This window comes from Dysidea avara, chromosome 8 (genome assembly GCF_963678975.1).
Source record: "Dysidea avara chromosome 8, odDysAvar1.4, whole genome shotgun sequence".
In the NCBI taxonomy this organism is placed as follows: domain Eukaryota; kingdom Metazoa; phylum Porifera; class Demospongiae; order Dictyoceratida; family Dysideidae; genus Dysidea; species Dysidea avara.
In genome coordinates, this window is record NC_089279.1 from 23,118,506 (window position 1) to 23,139,558 (window position 21,053).

At 43.4% G+C, this 21,053-nt stretch overlaps 2 protein-coding genes across 4 annotated transcripts; both read right to left on the bottom strand.

The window, feature by feature from the left end:
• Window positions 1–190: 190 nt before the first annotated feature.
• On the bottom strand, window positions 191–19,490 carry LOC136263151 (neurotrypsin-like). Of its 2 annotated transcripts, XM_066057653.1 has the most exons (7): window positions 19,316–19,490; window positions 18,683–18,823; window positions 11,648–11,777; window positions 11,390–11,589; window positions 8,577–8,888; window positions 8,189–8,518; window positions 191–714 (listed from the first exon to the last, which is right to left on the bottom strand). In XM_066057653.1, the coding sequence occupies exons 1-7, from the start codon at window positions 19,368–19,370 to the stop codon at window positions 305–307; spliced, it is 1,578 nt and encodes a 525-aa protein (XP_065913725.1). In that variant the 5' UTR covers window positions 19,371–19,490; the 3' UTR covers window positions 191–304. The 2 variants fall into 2 exon arrangements, with proteins under 2 accessions (XP_065913725.1, XP_065913726.1); XM_066057654.1 differs by lacking the exon at window positions 18,683–18,823 and having other exon boundaries at window positions 19,316–19,489.
• Window positions 721–7,214, bottom strand: LOC136263149 (zinc finger MYM-type protein 1-like). 2 transcript variants are annotated; one of them, XM_066057650.1, is made up of 3 exons: window positions 6,677–7,214; window positions 6,556–6,622; window positions 721–6,479 (listed from the first exon to the last, which is right to left on the bottom strand). In XM_066057650.1, exon 3 carries the CDS (start codon window positions 6,477–6,479, stop codon window positions 4,629–4,631), a length of 1,851 nt encoding a protein of 616 aa, XP_065913722.1. In that variant the 5' UTR covers window positions 6,556–6,622; window positions 6,677–7,214; the 3' UTR covers window positions 721–4,628. The 2 variants fall into 2 exon arrangements, with proteins under 2 accessions (XP_065913722.1, XP_065913721.1); XM_066057649.1 differs by having other exon boundaries at window positions 6,556–7,214.
• Window positions 19,491–21,053: the final 1,563 nt, after the last annotated feature.

Genomic DNA, 21,053 nt, shown 5'->3' on the forward strand with positions numbered 1-21,053 from the left:
CTTTGAAATACTCTAAATTATACATTTGTATTCATTCAGTCCTGTCATTACTAAGTACACCATGTACCTGTAAGAGTAATGGAATGTTAATTTTTGGAGCTGGTGTGTCAGCAACTGCAGGCTATACCTCCAGGCCCTTACATCTGTGACCTTAGTGCTACAACTGTACATTTAAAAACTATTTGACAAGTCTTGTTATGCCCCTGTTACCACTGGGCTGGTGTACTGTATTAATAATTACATACATCTGCATGTACACAAATTTTTTTTTAAATTATATAATGCGTAAGTTGATTACAAGTCATCAGTTGGGAGTATAATCAGGTGGTAGATCTGGATATGGAGGTGGTGGTTCTGGAACAAAATCAGGTGGTGGCTTTGATGGATAATCACTAGACTGTGAGGGTACAAAAGTGTAACTCTTTGTAGGATAATTTTGAGCAACATAGTGACCAACAGGTGGTTGAGTTTGAATATGAGCAGGAGGTGGTGGAGGAGCTGATGCCACAGTAGTACTAGTATGCTGAGTGATAGGATGGAAGTGATTATTTTGCTTCCTACAGTGACGCCCCAAGTAGACACCAGCAACAATGAGTGAAATGATGATTATCACAACTGGAATTACACAACCAAATGTAATACCAGCAACAGCTCCAGCAGATAATCCACCACTACTGGAATCAGAATCTTCATCTAGATAATCAGAATCTTCATCTAGATAATCACACAAAGAAAATATTTATGCTGACAGAATATATATAATGCATAAAACCTCTTGTATGTATATACTAGTACTTATCATGATGTGTGCATGACATATCATACATAGAGTACAGTAGTACCTCTTCCATTATTTACTCTTGGTAGTACTGTATAAGTGACTGGGTCTGAAAAAAGCCGGTCTTATTGCCCACGACAGTAGATTTGTTTTCTCACCAAGAATGCAAAGCTATATGAATAAACTATCAGATTTCATTATCACATTCAGCTAGACTTAATTGAGTGGTTTGCTTTTGCTGGCTGCTTTTCCCAAGCACAGTGACAATCTGTACAAGCGAGCTGGGGCTCTGGCCAGCCTGGGGATAGCTGTATGTGGCTGTACAGCACCGTGGTGTTGAATAAAGACCTGTGCTGTAAATGTCCTTTCATTTTAGCCACTTTTGATGGCCCACAACTCATTCCTACGCCTTCCTCTTTAAGATTTTTAAACAGCCTCTTAGCTAGCTATGTGTAGTTGTCTGTATTGTATGCTGCTCTGGCAAGGAAGAATGGTAGTTGCCATCAGAGGGAAATTTATAAATCAAAAAATCAAGCTTGTAGGCTGAATTATGCTTGGTTGAAGGCATAAGGCAATCAGACAGTTAGTAGAAAACTCAGCTAAATAATATTTCATAGAAATGTGTTGGAAGGGTTTAGGGTATGAGCTTGGTTGTGTCTAACCAATACTGCCACGTTGTTCTGAAAGAAAGTGAGACTGGTTTTTGGATAATATTGGACAAGAAAGCCCAAACCTCAGAGTAGGGACTATAGTGCATCGATAATAAGTACTGAAACAAGCTGGAGTGGTGCACGATATTAAATCACAGTAAAACAATAAGAAGTGTTATATCCCTACTGTGAATTTCCACTATGATATCTTGAACACAGTAGGGATATAACACTTCTTATTGTTTTACTGTGATTTAATATCGTGCACTACTCCAGCTTATTTCAGTACTTTTTATCGATGTGCTATGGTCCCTACTCTAGTTGAAAATTCCAAATTTTTCTTTGTACTTGTTTGCTAACTTTTTAAAATATTATTATTATGACTGGTGAACCCACCCATACCACATCTGAAATGGCGCCACTCGCCCCAGCTACAGTATATCAATTATCGTCTGAAAAGTGAAGTGTCCATTACGCTTCATTGTCAGCTATGTTCAACCCGTTACACAGCATTTCAGATTAAGAACTGTTCGAAAAGCACCTCTGCAATCCATGCATACTGAAAGAAATGGTGCTGCGCACCCCAGTTATATCAATTATCGTCTAAAAAGTGAAGTATCTACTACACTTTGTTGTCGGCTGTGTTCAACCCATTACACAGTAGTATGAATCAAGAACTGCTCGAAATGCACGCCATCGAGTGCTATCGCCAAATCGACACTTTTTTGCTGTCAGCAAAGATGAATGGGACACAAAGAAGGACACTGGTAAGTACATGAAGAATGCATTATACGTACTGTGGTATGCCAAAAGGTACCTGTCGGGCCGACGTGACGTTGAACAGTGAAAAAATTAAGCCCTATAGCCATTATCGAGTTACGCTTGTCTGAAGGCATCAGTCAGTTTAACTAAATTATTTTTTAAATTTTGTAGCAACTTGTTGAAAGCGTTTTGAGTTGATCTGAAAGCTTGTTTGGGCTTAGTTTTACCTAACCAATACTGCCTCATCATTGTCAGGGGAAATTGAGGCTGTTTTTTGGGTGATATTATTTGGTGGGCCACGCCTACTCCTTTGTGGTCCCTACTATACAGTACTATCGTACTGTATGATACTACTGTAGTGTAGGTGATTTTGAAGCACTGTTGAATAGTATATTCCTTAACTTTATCAGCATGATAGCCTCATGCTTAGACATAATTTCATGTAATATCTCCAAAGGTATTTTATACGTACATACAAATTGAGGTACATAAATTTCGCAGATTAATAAATTTTAGGATTTTCATGGTTTTATTTTTGAGGATCACTCGTTTTTCACACAGGTAGCCAAAATGCATCCCAAAGTGAACTATATATGTGTCAGTTCAAAAAATTATATGTTACTCCAATGTATTTACATGCAGTGTTGGGGGTAATGTGTTACATAAGTAACGCGACGTAATATTTATTACTTTTGTGGTAATGAAGTAATATAACAAAATATACCACTTTAGCATGGGCGTTCAAAGGTGCCGCTCGGTGTTTAACTCGCATATTGCCCGGGTAATATCAAGATATTGCCCGGGCTATATCATGGGAAAGCGGTTTTCCAATGACTTTGATGCCCAGCCAGTTCAAAGAAACGATACGCTTTGACTCGTTATATTGAGCGACATAGAGCTTTGCATTGTGGGACTTGATTTTGTAGTGGTTGCTAAGCTGAGTATATTTGCTCAGATGGACTAGTTGGTTGTTAGTAAAGGATAATGAAGGCACAAAATAATTGTTTGGGCGATTGTGGATGCATATTTCTACCCACCACGTATCAGCCTTTGAACAGACCACAGAACGGAAAAACTACTACTGCTACACTGAAATAGGTTAGTAACTTACAGTCCTAAGTACTTAACTTAATATAATAACTTACTGTCCCAATAGCAAAGTCAGTTGGCTTAACTTAGTACAAAAATGATAACAATATAAACTCAATCCCACAATTGCAAGTTTTCTAACATAGCGTGTTGAAACATAGTAACGTATTAATGACGTTTTAATGTATGGACAACGTTTAGATGGCTATTAGCCCACGCTTTTAAAACCAAAATTGATTTTCAGATGCTACTGTATAAAACAAATGGGATGAGTTCTCGTTAGTTCTTTCACCTATTAGGTGAGTGCGCCCCAAGTGATATATATCACTTATACCATGGCTGCTTGGGACTTTGCTGACATATACACCTGCAGCCCTCGGGCCTGCGTCTCTCGGGCTTTGGGTGTATATATCAGCAAAATCCCTCGCAGCTGTGGTATAACTATTAAATATGCTCAAGTTACTTTACTTGCAAATGTAATGCATTACCTAAGTAATGAAGTTACTGTAACGAGTCTAATATTGCATAATATTATTACTTTAAGTAACAAAGTTACCAATCTCGTTAGTAATCCACTGAGTAACGCCTAGCCACTACGAAGTAACGAAGCCTACTGAATGAAGCTTGTTCACCAGCATTTTGCTTAAAACCAAGATTTGCACATTATCCAACAACACAATCATGTCATGTGATAAAGCAGTAGTCTCACATGTGACAGCTTAAGGCTGTGGACACAAAGTAATATAATATGTAATATTATTATAGTTACTTTATTATATGGGTAATATGTAACTGTAACTAATAGTTCAGTTGTAAATAATATGTAATATTTAACGAGTTACATTTAAAAAGTAACTGTCCCAGCACTATTTACATGCAAGGGTTAGCAGGGCTGGTGGAAGCTCTTAGTGGCTGGTCAGGCAACAAGCCAGGTAATGACTCAGGAATTGTGGTGAGTGTGTGAAGCATGCCCCTCTAGGGGGGTCTGGGGGCATGCCTCCCCAGGAAAATTTTACATTTTTAGTGTTTGTAATCCACATCCTGAAGCAATTTTAGCACTTTAAAAGGGTTGATTTTAAGATATTGCTTTATACATACACTGACTTTTGTAACTTCCCTAGCTGTCACATTCTATAAATATTATGTTGTAATAATAATAATTTCGTTTATACAATTGTAACCTTAACTACTATAGCTGGTACATACATTAGCTTTGTGTTTGAATAATTGATTCAGAAATAAGAAATGAGTTGTATTGATATGAAACGAGTTTTACTGATATGAAATCAGTTGTACTGATGTCACATGTATCTGTACAGGATCAATTAACATGCAAGTTATACAATTATTCAAAATGTCCAAATTTGCTGACGGCGGTCTTCTTTAGCTGCAGTAAACTCGTTCAAAATTTTGATATACTTCAAGCTGTCAGTTAGGTGCTTATGTATGTGCAGAACCATGACATTGTTTAGTCTGCATTGAGTCATCGTTGAGCGGAGGTATGTTTTTATTCTTCGCATCGCAGAGGCACTCCTTTCTGATACTGCATTGGTAGCTGGCATTAATAACAAAAACTTTACCACCTTCACTACTTGTGGCATTAACAAATGTTGGCTGTGGTCCAGCACTTTAAAGTGCCTATGTATGTCATGAAATGTAATTGAATCCCCATTCTTTTGGATTTTCATTCTGCTAAATACTTCCAATTGCGTTTCTAGCTCGGAGCTGTTGAAGTCACCCTGATAAAATTCCATGACATCTTTCATTGTGTTGGTGTAATCTTTCTTTGTGGCTTGCAGTAAAAGTTGTTCCAACTTTTTGTAAACACCGAAATCCTTTTGCATAAAACAGTTTTTAATTGCTACTACTACTGTGTCAATTGTTTCGTAATATGTTCGCCTGTAAAACTCTTGTACATCCACAGGAAAGTGAGGTTCAGCTGCTCCTGTTTCATATCTGGCTGGTCTTTTACGCCTTCTTGGTAAAACAGGCTCATTGACATTAAGAGACTCCTGGGTTTTTTTAATAAGGCCCCAAAACAACAAAAAGCATTCCTCAGTTCTAATTAGGGAAAGGATTTTGTTACATAGTAAAGCCAAGTGGTAGCTGTCAGCAGCAGTCATGGCTGTGGACTGAAGTGCTTTGCTCAAGTTATCTGTGTGCTTTAGTACTCTTTCTGCTAGCATCAAACCAAACAAGAAGTCAAATTCCATCATTTTTGCTGCTACTCCTGTGATTCTTGCTTTTACTTCAGTGTCTTTGACAACATCTACCGCCTCTTCCCAAGTGGCTAGTAAAGCAGGATAGTTAGTACGAACACTTTCCAATGAAGAAGCACATACTGTCCAACAAGTTGGACAGAGATTCCTTAGCCCTGGTACACCCGGTGTCAGTTCTTCTTTAAGTCTGCTAAGTATGGCATCTCTTCTAGGGGAAAATTTGATTAATTTACATATCTCCAGGGTATGGTCCAAAGCATTTGACATCGTTGGGATTTTCTTAATTACATCTGCAACTGCTAGGTTCAAGCTATGCCCATGGCAGTGTAAATACAAAGAACGCTGTTCAATTTCCTTGACCATAGCAGCAACTCTCTTCATATTTGCTGCGCCATCATAACACTGAGCACAACACATAGTCATGCTTAACTTCATTCGTATCACTGCATCCTTTACAACTCCAAAAACCGATTCAGCTGTAATGTCAGGCACAGAACACAGACCCATAAAATCCTCATGAGGTTCAAATGCATCATTAACCCACTGAAAACACACTATTACCTGTTCATGATTTGATGAATCTGTAACTTCATCACATTCAATAGCAAAGTAGCCAGCACATTTGATGTTGTCTTCAATTTTGTGAAGATGATCTTTAGATATTAACTTTAGAAATTCATCTTGAATACTGTGATCAGTGTACTTGTGTGTTTTACGTTGAAGTATCTCATTAATGTGGGGATCATCTTTGGACCGAAGCAAAAGGAGCTGGTAAAAATTGGAGTTAAATTCACTGCCACCAGGACAATCTAGTGAGTTGGACGGAACCCAGTTTCCTCTCATTGCTAGTCCTTGCCTAGCTAGAAATACTATATTCTGGAGCACCTTTGTGATGGCCTCGGCTCTCTGGACATCTGAAGACATCATCTCTGAAACATCTCTTGTCTTCGACACCAGAGCTTTAGCTGCTGCTTGATGCATCTATATATGAAAGGCCAGCATATACTCATTACTACAACAAAGACACCATTCATTTGCTTTCTATGAACAAACATACCTGTGATAGTTCATGGGTCTTAAATCCACCGTGCTTATCACCACTAGCGTCTTTCCAATTGCAGTACCCTGTAATAAGAAACGTGACTTCACTTGGGCTAGCATTAAATCTCTTGATCTTTCCTTGTTTCACCGCTAGAACACACGTGTGGCAAAAGGCTTTATCAAGAGCCTGATCGTAATGAATCCATCTCCATTTGTCATACCACGCCGCTTGAAAAGATCGATGACTAACAGTCTTCAATTCAAAACTCCATTTCGGGAATGGTTTTAATCATGGTTGGCTAGGTTTATCACCAATTGTAATAAGATTCCCAGCACAACTCTCCGACTCGGCAGAGCTGGAAGAACAATAGAACATCCAATGCACTGGTCACCACGTGCTTTGATCATTAGATGCACGAATATAATAGAGCGATAAACAAGTGGTAAACGTAAAGTCGGCTACACATCCTTTTACTGCATTAAAGGTTGGAATGGTTAGTGTCTGTCTAGAAACAGATATGAAATAGTGTGTCATAATCTGATGACGTAACTACAATATGTTATAATATTATTAGTGTGTATTAGCTTAGTTAGGCATGCACTCACGTGACTGGCTCGGCTGTGAAAATCTGCTACGGCAGTTGCCGTAGTGGCCGTAGTGGCCGTAGTGCTTCCACCGGCCCTGGTTAGCTAACTAGTGTTTTCAGATGAAAAATTACAAGCATTAGTATTGAGTAGATCCATGCTGCTTGGTGAACTTTGGCTACATCAAAAATCATTATTTACTATCAGCCATCCACTTAACATTTAGCATATTTAATGGTAATAGTGATTAAAACCATAGTTTACTTTATTAAAATTCATGATGAAAATTTTCATGCAAAACGTATGATTTACATGAATGACTGCTCTATTAGAGTATCTTGATCATTTGCAAAAAAAAAATGTGTAAGAAATTTTCATATAATAATTTTTGCATACAAAATTAAGAGTGGTCTAAGACCAATGGCAATCCATATGAAGTTCTGATCAAGGCTGGCTCCATGGTCTTGAGCTAGTTTAGATCCCTTAATAGTCCATAACTTACCTAATTCATTGGTTTTATTACTAACACTTTACAGTGACCAGCACTAAAGGTCTACAGTAACATGTGCTGCAGCCTTAGGATTACCTAACCTAATTTCAAGGACTTAGACTTAATGACTTATAGCTGGAAAGGTGTAACAGAAAAGGGGCCAAAGTAAGGAAAAAAACACAACACTTTGCATTCCCACCCTGTCTCACTCGACATGTTTAATAAAAAAACAAATTATCTATATTGGCAAGAAACTTTACTACTTGAACAGTCATTTGTTTCGTTAGTAAGAAATCATAAAAATGTAGTACATTTTTTGATTCTGTGAATGTTATCCCACTAGGGACCTGTGTGAGTCAGAACATGAAACTAAAACATGAAGAATTCAGAAAAAATCCTAGACCCATACATGCAGCCTTTATTGGCAAGCTACAATATTGTGGTCATGAATATACTTAGTACTTACTGTACAATCAACATTTCTAAACGCTTGCAATTATGTGATAAGGATAGTTTCTGAGAATCAGTCACATATGTACTCGATCATATATTACATGTACAAAAATAGACTTACTGGCACAAACCACGCCTGCATCTTCACTATGATCACAATCATGGACACCAAATCCATCATGTAAACAGTCAATTAATTGAGTCTCTGATCCACTGCATAACAAGTCATCTAACCATATTGGTCCCGTTCCTCCCCCAAAAGTGGCGGCTGTGGTAATTCTTACAAATGAATATCCCAGTTGACGACAAGCAACTGTCCCATCATTTGTACTCCAGCTATCATCACACACAGTTCCCCACTCATTATCGTGACACACTTCCACACGTCCTTCATAAGCATTAGAACCGCCAACAAGACGAATATCATTGTTAATACAGACAGTCACTTCAGCTATAAGAAAATTGAAAGATGTACACCTACAAATAACCAAATCTTTTCAATAACAAACCTACTAGTCCATTGCAGACAACACCAGCATCCTCAGAATGTCCACAGTTCTCATTTCCCCAGCCATTGTGATGGCACTCAGACAAGTAACGGTCTCTAGTGGTACACTGTACTTCATCCAACCAGATGGGAATTGATGAGCTTCCACCATATGTGTAAGCTCTGAGAGCACTGCCAAATCCAAGTTGATAGCATACAACATTGGCATCCAATATATCCCAGTTATCATCACAAACTGTTCCCCATCGTCCATTGTAGTACACCTCCACACGACCTCCAAATTGGTTATCACCATTTGTTAGACGAACTGGCACTGGCATGAATACAAACACATAAACACACTATCTTATAAGTACCTTTCTACTGTATGTTATTAGCAATATGAGGGTTTGAACAACACAGTAACCATTATGTGGTATGTGTACCAGATATATACTGTGTAGCTACGTATATCTCTAAGCCAGTCTCCAGTATTGGGTGCATGGTTTGCCTGGGTTTGTTGGATTTGTCTTGGCATGAGAAATGCATATAAGAAGTGTGTACTATCTGATTATATATACAGTAGTCGTGCAAACTTATTTAACAATATAATAATACTAAGATGTCAACAATAAGCGCTTGTGAATACCGTATATAACCGTATTAAAGCCGGGCTCAAATACATGCAGGGGCTCAAATATACGCCGGGTAGAGCTAGGGGACTTTCATAATAAACGCCGGGGCCCATTTAAATGCCGGGGTGCTAATGATGACATGCACTGAAATAAATGCCGGGGTTCTAAACTCGTGTCAGCTGCTAACTATATCGCGGGGGGTAGCCAGCGCCCACGCAAAAATCCAAAACGGTGTACGAGAGTCCCAATACTTAAGTATTTCAAAACGTATTTCTGTATTATTTCAATAAATATTTCATGTATTTATAATTGGATTTCTCAGATAGTGTACGACAGTCCCAAGACGTTAGCTACCCCTCCCTATACAGTAATGTCTCGTCACCAGTCTTATGATGTCTTGTCTTGTTTGACTATGCCTTCTCTTCTGGTGATGGCCATAGCATATTTATCGTGGTCATTGTCACCTTTCCACCCGACTTCCAATGTTTCACCCAGCAGAGGAGTCCAAATAGTTTTATGTACGTGATGGGCTATGGACTTTGTATTTCGTAGGTACTTGTACTGGCACCTGTCATTCTCAACAAGTGGCTAGTAAGAAATAAACGCCCAGGTCCAAATTAACGCCGGTCTCATTTAAACGCCGGGTCAAAAATGATTTATAGGAAATAAATGCCCAGGCTTCTATACGGTCACATACGGTACACACTAACTTGTCTTAAAGTTGACTCCAATTCTGTTTATTAGGTTAGGTAATCCAAAGGCTGCAGCACATGTTGCTGTCAGAGCTTCAGTACAGCATGGTCATTATAAATGTCATGAACATAATCATACAGTATGGTAGTACCGTATATTAGGGATCATGCAGTTTTGGGCTTTCTTGCCCAAACATATCACCCTAAAACCAACCTCAAATTTACTTCATACAGCTTGGCAGCATTGGTTAGGCATAGCCAAGCCCAAAAATGCCTTCAGAGTGACCCCAAACCCTTCCAACAAGTTTCTATGAAATTTTAAAATTTCCTATTTAACAGAATTTTATTCTAACTAACTAACTAACTAACTGATGCCTTCAGCCAAGCACAACTCGACAATGGATAAGGATACAGGCTTGATTTTTTCACTGTTCAACGTCGTTTCGACCCGAGATGTGCCTTTTCGTCAACCGCAGTATGTACAACGTACATATCATGGACTTACATTTGTCCTCCTTTGTGTTCCAGTCCTTTTCACTCACAATGCAAGGTGTCGATTTGCGATAGCGTGATACGGCTTCCCTCTGGCTGTGTCATGCTTTTTGCCCGCACTTTCTGTAGTGACTGGATTCATTACAGAGAAGTTTCTTGTACTGTTCTTCGTTTGTAATGCTGTGTAACAAGCAGAGCAGAGCATAGCTACAAATGAAGCGTAATGGCCACCTCACTTTTCAGTACGTAATTGATTATTGAGACGTGCATTCAGACGTCATGGAATGCCTGGCACCATTCTTTCTTTTAATGTGGTATACAAGTGGATTCAGTAGTCATAATTGTGTTATTTAAAAAGTAAACAAACAAGTAGAAGGAAAAATTAGGAATTTTAAGCTGGATTAGGGATCAAAGAACAAAAAAAAAACAGGGAAACAAGGGAACAGCTAAAAGTTGTGAAACAAGGGAGGTTGCCTATACCTGCAGATATGCTAGTAGATATCTAATCCCTACTCTTCAGTCTATAATCATAACTGAATTAGGGATTACATGTCCACTAGTATATCTGCAGGTATAGGCAACCTCCCTTGTTTCACAACTTTTTAGCTGTTCTCTTGTTTCCCTGTTTTTTTGTTTTTGATCCCAAATCCAGCTTAAAATTCCTAATTCTTCCTTCTACTTGTCATATTTAGAACACTAGTTGGATATTTGAAATACACAACTAGATTTTACCAAAACAACAGTTTTCAAATTGTTTCGGGTTTGTATAGTTTACATACTTTGAAGAAACAAGCCTGACACACCTCCCTGTAACTTGTAAGGGCATTTGCTATCTATCTATCTAGTTAATTTCATTGCCAATTTTACAGGCACGTAATTGCTGTGTTTTATATCACCTAGATGGATACCTGTAAGTAGCAAATGAAATTCATCTTGCTGTGGTCTAGAGACCATGCACTTCACAGATTTCACCTTAGGCTTTTAACGCAATTTAAACTGATTTACGTATAACAGACCTGTTCCATTGCAAACAACTCCAGCATCTTGAGAATGAGAACAGTCATGGTGTCCCCAGACTTCATGACTACACTCAGACAAATAATAGTCATCATTAGTACACTGCACATCATCCAACCAAATGGGCATTGATGAGCCTCCACGTCCAAAAAACCTAGTTCTTACAGCATCACCAAATCCAAGTTGATTACATACAACACTGGTAACAAGAGACAGTACAAATTAACAGAAGACAATCACATTTCACAGTTACATACTTGGCATCCACAATATCCCAGTTATCATTACAAACTGTTCCCCATTGTTCATTGTAGTATACCTCCACACGACCTTCAAGTTGGTTATTACCATCTGTTAGACGAAGTGGGGCTGGCAAAGCATCACTGGCTATAAAAATGACAACACATAAACACACTTGTAATATGTGCCTAATCACCCTATAGTATATATTATATAAGCATAAGAATGTAGCACAGTAGGGATATTCACTTCTTATTGTTTACAGTATTTGGATATTACGTACTACTCCGACCCAGCTTGTTTCAGTACTTTTTATTGCAGCATTATACACTGTCCCTAATCTAATTTAAAATTCCAATTTTTTTCTTATACTTGTTTGTGAAGTTTTTTGCAAGCTCATGTCATGACCACTAAATATCAGCTGAGTTACTCACAGCACTATTATACTAGATCATGACTTATACAATAACAACTGATCAGTGGGCGTGGCTCTACATAAGCCTGCAGACAATAATGGACATGGATTCGTGCATACCTACGGACTGATGAATGGGCATGGCTACCATGTCTACAGACAGTAATTTACGTAAGTGGGCGTGGATTTGTGTATACCTACACACTGATGAATGGACGTGGCTACCATACATAGGCGGCGGAAAGGGGGGGGGGGCTAGGGGGCTGAAGCCCCCCCTCAGAATGATATCACGTGAAATTATCCTTCTTGGAGTGGGGCTGAAAACCGTGATCAAGATCGAGATACTCTAATAGAGCAGTCACTCTAATAAAGCAATCACAGTATTAGAGCAGTGTGTAGTGAGCTATGTAAGGATTTCTATGTAGTTTATCAGTATAAATTCGTAGCTGGTGAGGTGGGTAGCTATTGTCAGCTGGTTGCAACCTTTTTTTTTTTTTTTTTTTTGGTCTCACCTTATCAAACCAGAGACAATGTGGTGCTTTAGTTCATTTTTTTACCATAAGTCTAGATCCACCCCTGATCAGCCCCCCCTCATATCAACTACTTCCTCCGCCCCTGCTACCGTATGTCTATGGACTGTAATTTACGTAGGTGGGCGTGGCTCACGAAAGAAGCAGAGCTACGCTATGATGTGTAGTAGTACGTCCACATTTAATTTACCACGTCGGGTCAGACCGGAATAATCTGTAAAGCAGGACCTGGATGACCCGATTCAGCTTATCATTGTTACTAAATAAACTATATTTATTGACTTACACATTGCTATAGTTCACCATGAGTTGCTCTCTCTGATCGATATCAACAGCGAGTCACGTACGGGTGCATTTTTGGTGCACGTGTATTCGAATAGTTTGATGCAATATACACTGGTATGGAAGCCGTACTGTAGTCTATTAACACTCAGCAGTAGAACCTTGACTGATGGCCATGGTAAAGAAGGATAAAAGGTAAGACAATAGCGCAAGCATTGTATGCTTATCAACAGAGTTGGGGAAGTTACTTCATGAAAGTAATATATTACATATTACATATTACTTTTATATCAGTATAATATATTACAGTTACATATTACTTAGAATAAAGAGTAACTTAATAATATTACATATTAAGTTACTAACTTAATAATATTAGCTACAAATATTAAGTTACTAATGCTAAGTTACTTTTTTATTAGACAGCTAAGTTAAAGTTACCATATAAACCACGTGCAGTCACGTGATGCTCATCAGTCACGTGTACGTGCAACACCTGAGCACCATTATAGAAGAAAAGTTAATGGATTAAGGTGATTAATTAATAGTGGAATGGATAATTGGCAGTAAAATCCATTTATAATGCATTACTTGTTCATCTTTACTCGTAGTATCACTCGTTACATCACGGTAGAGTTACTCGTTACTTTTCGCTTCCAGCTACTCGTTACGTAATAATATTACTTCTTTCGTTACTAGTAACGAATTATAGTTTCCAAAAGTAACTTAAAGTTATATTACTGCACTTCCAAAAGTAACGCGTTATATTACTCGGAATCGTGAATTGTAATATATATTACGTAACGCGTTAAATTATGTAACGCGTTACCCCATCTCTGCTTATCAATATACCAAAGGTTTTTTCTTAAGCGAACTAGAAACGTTTCCGCAAAAAAAATTGGGCTGTAGCTGTAGCCACTTTTCCGCTACGCTTAACTGAAGGCGTCAGGCAGGCAGGCAGGCAGGCAGGCAGGCAGGCAGGCAGGCAGGCAGGCAGGCAGGCAGGCAGGCAGGCAGGCAGGCAGGCAGGCAGGCAGGCAGGCAGGCAGGCAGGCAGGCAGGCAGGCAGGCAGGCAGGCAGGCAGGCAGGCAGGCAGGCAGGCAGGCAGGCAGGCAGGCAGGCAGGCAGGCAGGCAGGCAGGCAGGCAGGCAGGCAGGCAGGCAGGCAGGCAGGCAGGCAGGCAGGCAGGCAGGCAGGCAGGCAGGCAGGCAGGCAGGCAGGCAGGCAGGCAGGCAGGCAGGCAGGCAGGCAGGCAGGCAGGCAGGCAGGCAGGCAGGCAGGCAGGCAGGCAGGCAGGCAGGCAGGCAGGCAGGCAGGCAGGCAGGCAGGCAGGCAGGCAGGCAGGCAGGCAGGCAGGCAGGCAGGCAGGCAGGCAGGCAGGCAGGCAGGCAGGCAGGCAGGCAGGCAGGCAGGCAGGCAGGCAGGCAGGCAGGCAGGCAGGCAGGCAGGCAGGCAGGCAGGCAGGCAGGCAGGCAGGCAGGCAGGCAGGCAGGCAGGCAGGCAGGCAGGCAGGCAGGCAGGCAGGCAGGCAGGCAGGCAGGCAGGCAGGCAGGCAGGCAGGCAGGCAGGCAGGCAGGCAGGCAGGCAGGCAGGCAGGCAGGCAGGCAGGCAGGCAGGCAGGCAGGCAGGCAGGCAGGCAGGCAGGCAGGCAGGCAGGCAGGCAGGCAGGCAGGCAGGCAGGCAGGCAGGCAGGCAGGCAGGCAGGCAGGCAGGCAGGCAGGCAGGCAGGCAGGCAGGCAGGCAGGCAGGCAGGCAGGCAGGCAGGCAGGCAGGCAGGCAGGCAGGCAGGCAGGCAGGCAGGCAGGCAGGCAGGCAGGCAGGCAGGCAGGCAGGCAGGCAGGCAGGCAGGCAGGCAGGCAGGCAGGCAGGCAGGCAGGCAGGCAGGCAGGCAGGCAGGCAGGCAGGCAGGCAGGCAGGCAGGCAGGCAGGCAGGCAGGCAGGCAGGCAGGCAGGCAGGCAGGCAGGCAGGCAGGCAGGCAGGCAGGCAGGCAGGCAGGCAGGCAGGCAGGCAGGCAGGCAGGCAGGCAGGCAGGCAGGCAGGCAGGCAGGCAGGCAGGCAGGCAGGCAGGCAGGCAGGCAGGCAGGCAGGCAGGCAGGCAGGCAGGCAGGCAGGCAGGCAGGCAGGCAGGCAGGCAGGCAGGCAGGCAGGCAGGCAGGCAGGCAGGCAGGCAGGCAGGCAGGCAGGCAGGCAGGCAGGCAGGCAGGCAGGCAGGCAGGCAGGCAGGCAGGCAGGCAGGCAGGCAGGCAGGCAGGCAGGCAGGCAGGCAGGCAGGCAGGCAGGCAGGCAGGCAGGCAGGCAGGCAGGCAGGCAGGCAGGCAGGCAGGCAGGCAGGCAGGCAGGCAGGCAGGCAGGCAGGCAGGCAGGCAGGCAGGCAGGCAGGCAGGCAGGCAGGCAGGCAGGCAGGCAGGCAGGCAGGCAGGCAGGCAGGCAGGCAGGCAGGCAGGCAGGCAGGCAGGCAGGCAGGCAGGCAGGCAGGCAGGCAGGCAGGCAGGCAGGCAGGCAGGCAGGCAGGCAGGCAGGCAGGCAGGCAGGCAGGCAGGCAGGCAGGCAGGCAGGCAGGCAGGCAGGCAGGCAGGCAGGCAGGCAGGCAGGCAGGCAGGCAGGCAGGCAGGCAGGCAGGCAGGCAGGCAGGCAGGCAGGCAGGCAGGCAGGCAGGCAGGCAGGCAGGCAGGCAGGCAGGCAGGCAGGCAGGCAGGCAGGCAGGCAGGCAGGCAGGCAGGCAGGCAGGCAGGCAGGCAGGCAGGCAGGCAGGCAGGCAGGCAGGCAGGCAGGCAGGCAGGCAGGCAGGCAGGCAGGCAGGCAGGCAGGCAGGCAGGCAGGCAGGCAGGCAGGCAGGCAGGCAGGCAGGCAGGCAGGCAGGCAGGCAGGCAGGCAGGCAGGCAGGCAGGCAGGCAGGCAGGCAGGCAGGCAGGCAGGCAGGCAGGCAGGCAGGCAGGCAGGCAGGCAGGCAGGCAGGCAGGCAGGCAGGCAGGCAGGCAGGCAGGCAGGCAGGCAGGCAGGCAGGCAGGCAGGCAGGCAGGCAGGCAGGCAGGCAGGCAGGCAGGCAGGCAGGCAGGCAGGCAGGCAGGCAGGCAGGCAGGCAGGCAGGCAGGCAGGCAGGCAGGCAGGCAGGCAGGCAGGCAGGCAGGCAGGCAGGCAGGCAGGCAGGCAGGCAGGCAGGCAGGCAGGCAGGCAGGCAGGCAGGCAGGCAGGCAGGCAGGCAGGCAGGCAGGCAGGCAGGCAGGCAGGCAGGCAGGCAGGCAGGCAGGCAGGCAGGCAGGCAGGCAGGCAGGCAGGCAGGCAGGCAGGCAGGCAGGCAGGCAGGCAGGCAGGCAGGCAGGCAGGCAGGCAGGCAGGCAGGCAGGCAGGCAGGCAGGCAGGCAGGCAGGCAGGCAGGCAGGCAGGCAGGCAGGCAGGCAGGCAGGCAGGCAGGCAGGCAGGCAGGCAGGCAGGCAGGCAGGCAGGCAGGCAGGCAGGCAGGCAGGCAGGCAGGCAGGCAGGCAGGCAGGCAGGCAGGCAGGCAGGCAGGCAGGCAGGCAGGCAGGCAGGCAGGCAGGCAGGCAGGCAGGCAGGCAGGCAGGCAGGCAGGCAGGCAGGCAGGCAGGCAGGCAGGCAGGCAGGCAGGCAGGCAGGCAGGCAGGCAGGCAGGCAGGCAGGCAGGCAGGCAGGCAGGCAGGCAGGCAGGCAGGCAGGCAGGCAGGCAGGCAGGCAGGCAGGCAGGCAGGCAGGCAGGCAGGCAGGCAGGCAGGCAGGCAGGCAGGCAGGCAGGCAGGCAGGCAGGCAGGCAGGCAGGCAGGCAGGCAGGCAGGCAGGCAGGCAGGCAGGCAGGCAGGCAGGCAGGCAGGCAGGCAGGCAGGCAGGCATTGAATTATTTGTTTATGTGACAGTTTTGTCAACATAAACAAATAATTCAATGTGTGATATTTGAATAGTTCCTATAACAGATATTTAGTAATATACTGCCCAGTGAGTGAGTTAATAGACATGCCAACAAATGTGTAGTACAGTACAAGCAGAATCTTAAAGTGCTATAGACAATAGACAGCACAGCATTTACATGTCTATGTGCATTAAACACTTGCATGGAGTTTTGTTTTACTTCATTACTGTTAAAATACATCCGCTACTCACTTTATCATCAGGCAACATTTATCATCTGTGTGGGAATAACTATGGAATAACAAAAGCCAATTTTCCCCCACAGAATGTAATGGTTTTACAAACACCCACACACAGATATGTCACTTGATAAGATCATGCAACCCATGCATGACATCATCATCATTACTGATCTAATTTTACTGAAAAATGTAATACTTGGAGGTGAAAATTACCAGCGACTGTGTACAATAACCACACTAACATCTTTACTATCAAATGCATCAAATCACATACAGTGTGATAGTCATACATTAGAGCGGTTTTCATTATTGCTACAAATTGTAAGCCAAAAGTTTATGTATTGCTCACTAACACTCACACACAGCACTATCTGCAAACAGCTACGTACAATACATGGTATTACATGTATTTGAAATTATAACACAATATGTAGATATAGCTACTGTCACTGCCATGGGAGAAAGCATGTGTTGATTACATAACCAAGATTACTCAATCATGGTCACAGCCAAACCCTATTTCTCTGCACAGTGCTTATCAATTGGAAATTATAAGCACCTGCTCCAAAAGTTGCAAACGATAAGCACCATGCGGAGAAATAGGATTTGACTAAAAAGCTTTTATAGCAGCATGAAAGTTTTAGGCTTCCATATGGGATTGCTGAACAACAAAAAAATTATTTTTATATTGTTCAACCTTGAAAATATTGCCCCTCAATTCACACTCATTCTCGAAGTAGGCGCTAGCTAGTCTTTTGCCCAGACCACTTATTATTCTTTTTGTGTGGGGTTGGAGAAAAAAGGGTCTGGTAGATCGCCAATACTTTTTTGTGAAGCTGGATCCACAGTTTTTAGGGATAGTTGATTAGTGGCAATGAATAGCAAAGGCCTGTTAACGAAGCAACAATGGGAAATACAGCACGTGCATGCCCAAGGATGCAGCATTGGGCCATCATTATTATATTACTTGTTTCCCATCACCTAGTAGAGCAAAAACTGACGCAGGCAGAAGGTGATTATTGATTATTAATTATACAGTTGACTCTTGTTATTTGAGTATGTGACTACTCTATTAGAGTATTTCAATGAAAGTTCAAAGACTGTGTACCCATGAACCCTGTTGAACAAGAGTGGAAGGTCCCAACACTTGCCGTTTTCCTATTGTCACTTCATTAACAGGCCTTTGCTATTCATCACCACTAATCAATGATCCTCAAAAGTTGTACATCCGGCTACACAAAAAAGCATTGGTGATCCACCAGACCCTTTTTTCTCCGCCCCCACACAAAAAGAAAAAAAGTGGTCTGGGCACGAGACTAGTATATAATTTCCAATTGATAAGCACTGCATATCGACACAGGTACTCACTGTAGGTAGATCTGCGACCGCGGTTACAGTCTAAGTCAAAGGTCAAAACCAACCAAATTCGTGCAAAGTCAACGGTCAAGGGTAAAAATTTCCAGCCCACAATCGCATCATCGCTAAGTCATCGGTTGAAAAAGGATTACTCACAGGTCAAAGCGAAGTTTCGGTAGGTCGGTCGCAGATCTACTTACAGCTCATACCTGCGTGACACCCCCGGCTACACCCCACCCCAAGCCGAAACGTGAAATCGGCATCACATCATTGATGCCAGGATCTACGACGCATTAAACTTGCTACAAGTACAACACTGTACACAGACATGACAATGTATTGACAACTAGCTACGTACATCTCGTACCTGAAATCATCGAGGAAATCACAGAAGCAAAGGTGAGAATTGTTAAAATCTTCATGTTTAATAGCCCTGTCCTCTCTTTCTCTCTCTCTCTCTCAATCTCTCTCTCAATCTCTCGCTCCGTTTCATTAACACATTGACAAGCTAAGTGAGTTAACCGGTAAAATTTTATTTAAAAAATAAATCTATTGTTTACATCACTAAATTACGTCAAAATGCGTAACCGCAACTTCCGTGGGGAAGCAAAGTTCAGGTAGCTCATACTCACTGTAGGTAGATCTGTGACCGCGGTTAAAGTCTAAGTCAAAGGTCAAAGCCAACCAAATTCGTGCAAAGTCAACGGTCAAGGGTAAAAATTTCCAGCCCACAATCGAAAAGTGCTGAAACATCATCGCTAAGTCATCGGTTGAAAAAGGATTACTCACAGGTCAAAGCGAAGTTTCGGTAGGTCGGTCGCAGATCTACTTACAGCTCATACCTGCGTGACACCCCCGGCTACACCCCACCCCAAGCCGAAACGCGAAATCGGCATCACATCATTGATGCCAGGATCTACGACGCATTAAACTTGCTACAAGTACAACACTGTACACAAACATGACAATGCATTGACAACTAGCTACGTACATCTCGTACCTGAAATCATCGAGGAAATCACAGAAGCAAAGGTGAAAATCGTTAAAATCTTCATGTTTAATAGCCCTGTCTTCTCTTTCTCTCTCTCTCAATCTCTCGCTCCGTTTCATTAACACATTGACAAGCTAATTAAGTGAGCTAACCGGTAAAATTTTATAAAAAATAAAATCATACTTGTACATCACAATTACGTCAAAATGCGTAACCGCAACTTCCGCGGAGAAGCAAAGTTCATGTACCTCATAAACAGGGTAATGAACCATTACAGGTATTTCTTTTTTTTAAATTACTCCAATTCCAAACTGTTGGAACAGGCCAGGTCAATAGCTGGATCTTGTAAATTTAATACACCTGTGATGGCTTGATCTGGATCCTCTTATACACATCACTGCAGAATGAAGTAACGAATAAGAAAGTTTACATCTGATCCAAAACAGTGTCTGGCTGTAAGGATGACCACGTTTCTCAGAGATCAGTGTTGTGAGCCTTTTGTAGACCACAGTTGCAGCTGGACCAATCCCACCAGAGCAAGAAAATACCGGAGAGAAAGTTACCCTCTCTATACCTCATGTACTCATCATACATTCTCTTCTTATCCAGTTCAGCTCGGCGATAGCATTGGGCCAAAGGGGAGGAAGTATAAGAGGTAGCCAAAGGGTTAATTAAATACTTTTCTTTTTTTTATCAAAAAATAAATAAAAATAAAAAATAGCTAAATAAAAAAATTAAATTCTATTCTTTTTTTTACCAAAAATTGGGGGAATAGTTTATCTTGATATTATGGATCTGGACATTAGATTTGGGCACTTTTTAAGAATCGTTTACACTGATGATACTTCTCACAGGTCCCTAGTGGGACAGCATTCACAGAGAATAGAATGTAACATACTTGAAACACTTTGTGTGCTTTAGTTACCCATAACGGGCTTTGCTAATTACCAAATAAATATTGATAAATTAATAAAATAGCTACAAGAAACATGCAGCTAAAATACTGGCAAGAACGAATACAGTTAAACCGTTTGCATAAATTGCTGGATCACATCAATTTGCAATTGGCAATGTTAAACATTGGTTTTACCCAGCCAGAACACTGCTCGACTCATTGTGGGACTCTTCTATCGTACTCGAAGCCGATAAAATGGTGATTTCTGAGTTGTGCCAGACTGTATTTTGCAGTGACAAAGGTACTGAGAGTAGGTAAAAGGAAGGAGAGTAAGCATAGACCGATACTAGTTGTGTTCCAACATAACCGGATCAGATATAATTTATCATCACTTCTTTCAAATTCAGCAGTTAATGCTGCATCAAAATGATAATACTTATACGTATTAAACAGTTTGTTTCTCACCAGATAGAACCAATTTTGAGCACTTGAAGCACAAAAGACTGGTATAGAAGAACTTAACAAAGGAAATCCAAACAATCTGATAATCCCAAACAACATCATAGTCAACTTACATGCAAAAATACAAACCACTCCTAGTAGCGTGTAATCAACCAATGATGCCTGTTATACTATATAACCCAGTTTTTACTATATACAATTTAGTGGGTAGAGAGTTAATTAATTAGTAATTAAGTCACTACAGAGCATTCATGGTCACTCCGCTGGGCTGTAAAAATGTTTTATCACCTAGCAACCAAGTGGTAGTTATGATTAGTAGAATAAACAAGCCACCTAACAGGTGAACAGCAACTTTTAGGCTTCCTCTTTGTGCTTTCATCTAACCCAAAC

Bases quoted from the DNA above. Each gene is read 5' to 3' on its own strand.
- LOC136263149 (XM_066057650.1), bottom strand. From the start codon at position 6,479: ATGCATCAAGCAGCAGCTAAAGCTCTGGTGTCGAAGACAAGAGATGTT.
- LOC136263151 (XM_066057653.1), bottom strand. From the start codon at position 19,370: ATGAAGATTTTAACGATTTTCACCTTTGCTTCTGTGATTTCCTCGATG. The intron at 8,889-11,389 runs GTCTGTTATACG...TATTCATGCCAG, and splicing joins AGTTGTTTGCAATGGAACAG to TGCCAGTTCGTCTAACAAAT. The intron at 8,519-8,576 runs GTTTGTTATTGA...ATTTTCTTATAG, and splicing joins TGTCTGCAATGGACTAGTAG to CTGAAGTGACTGTCTGTATT.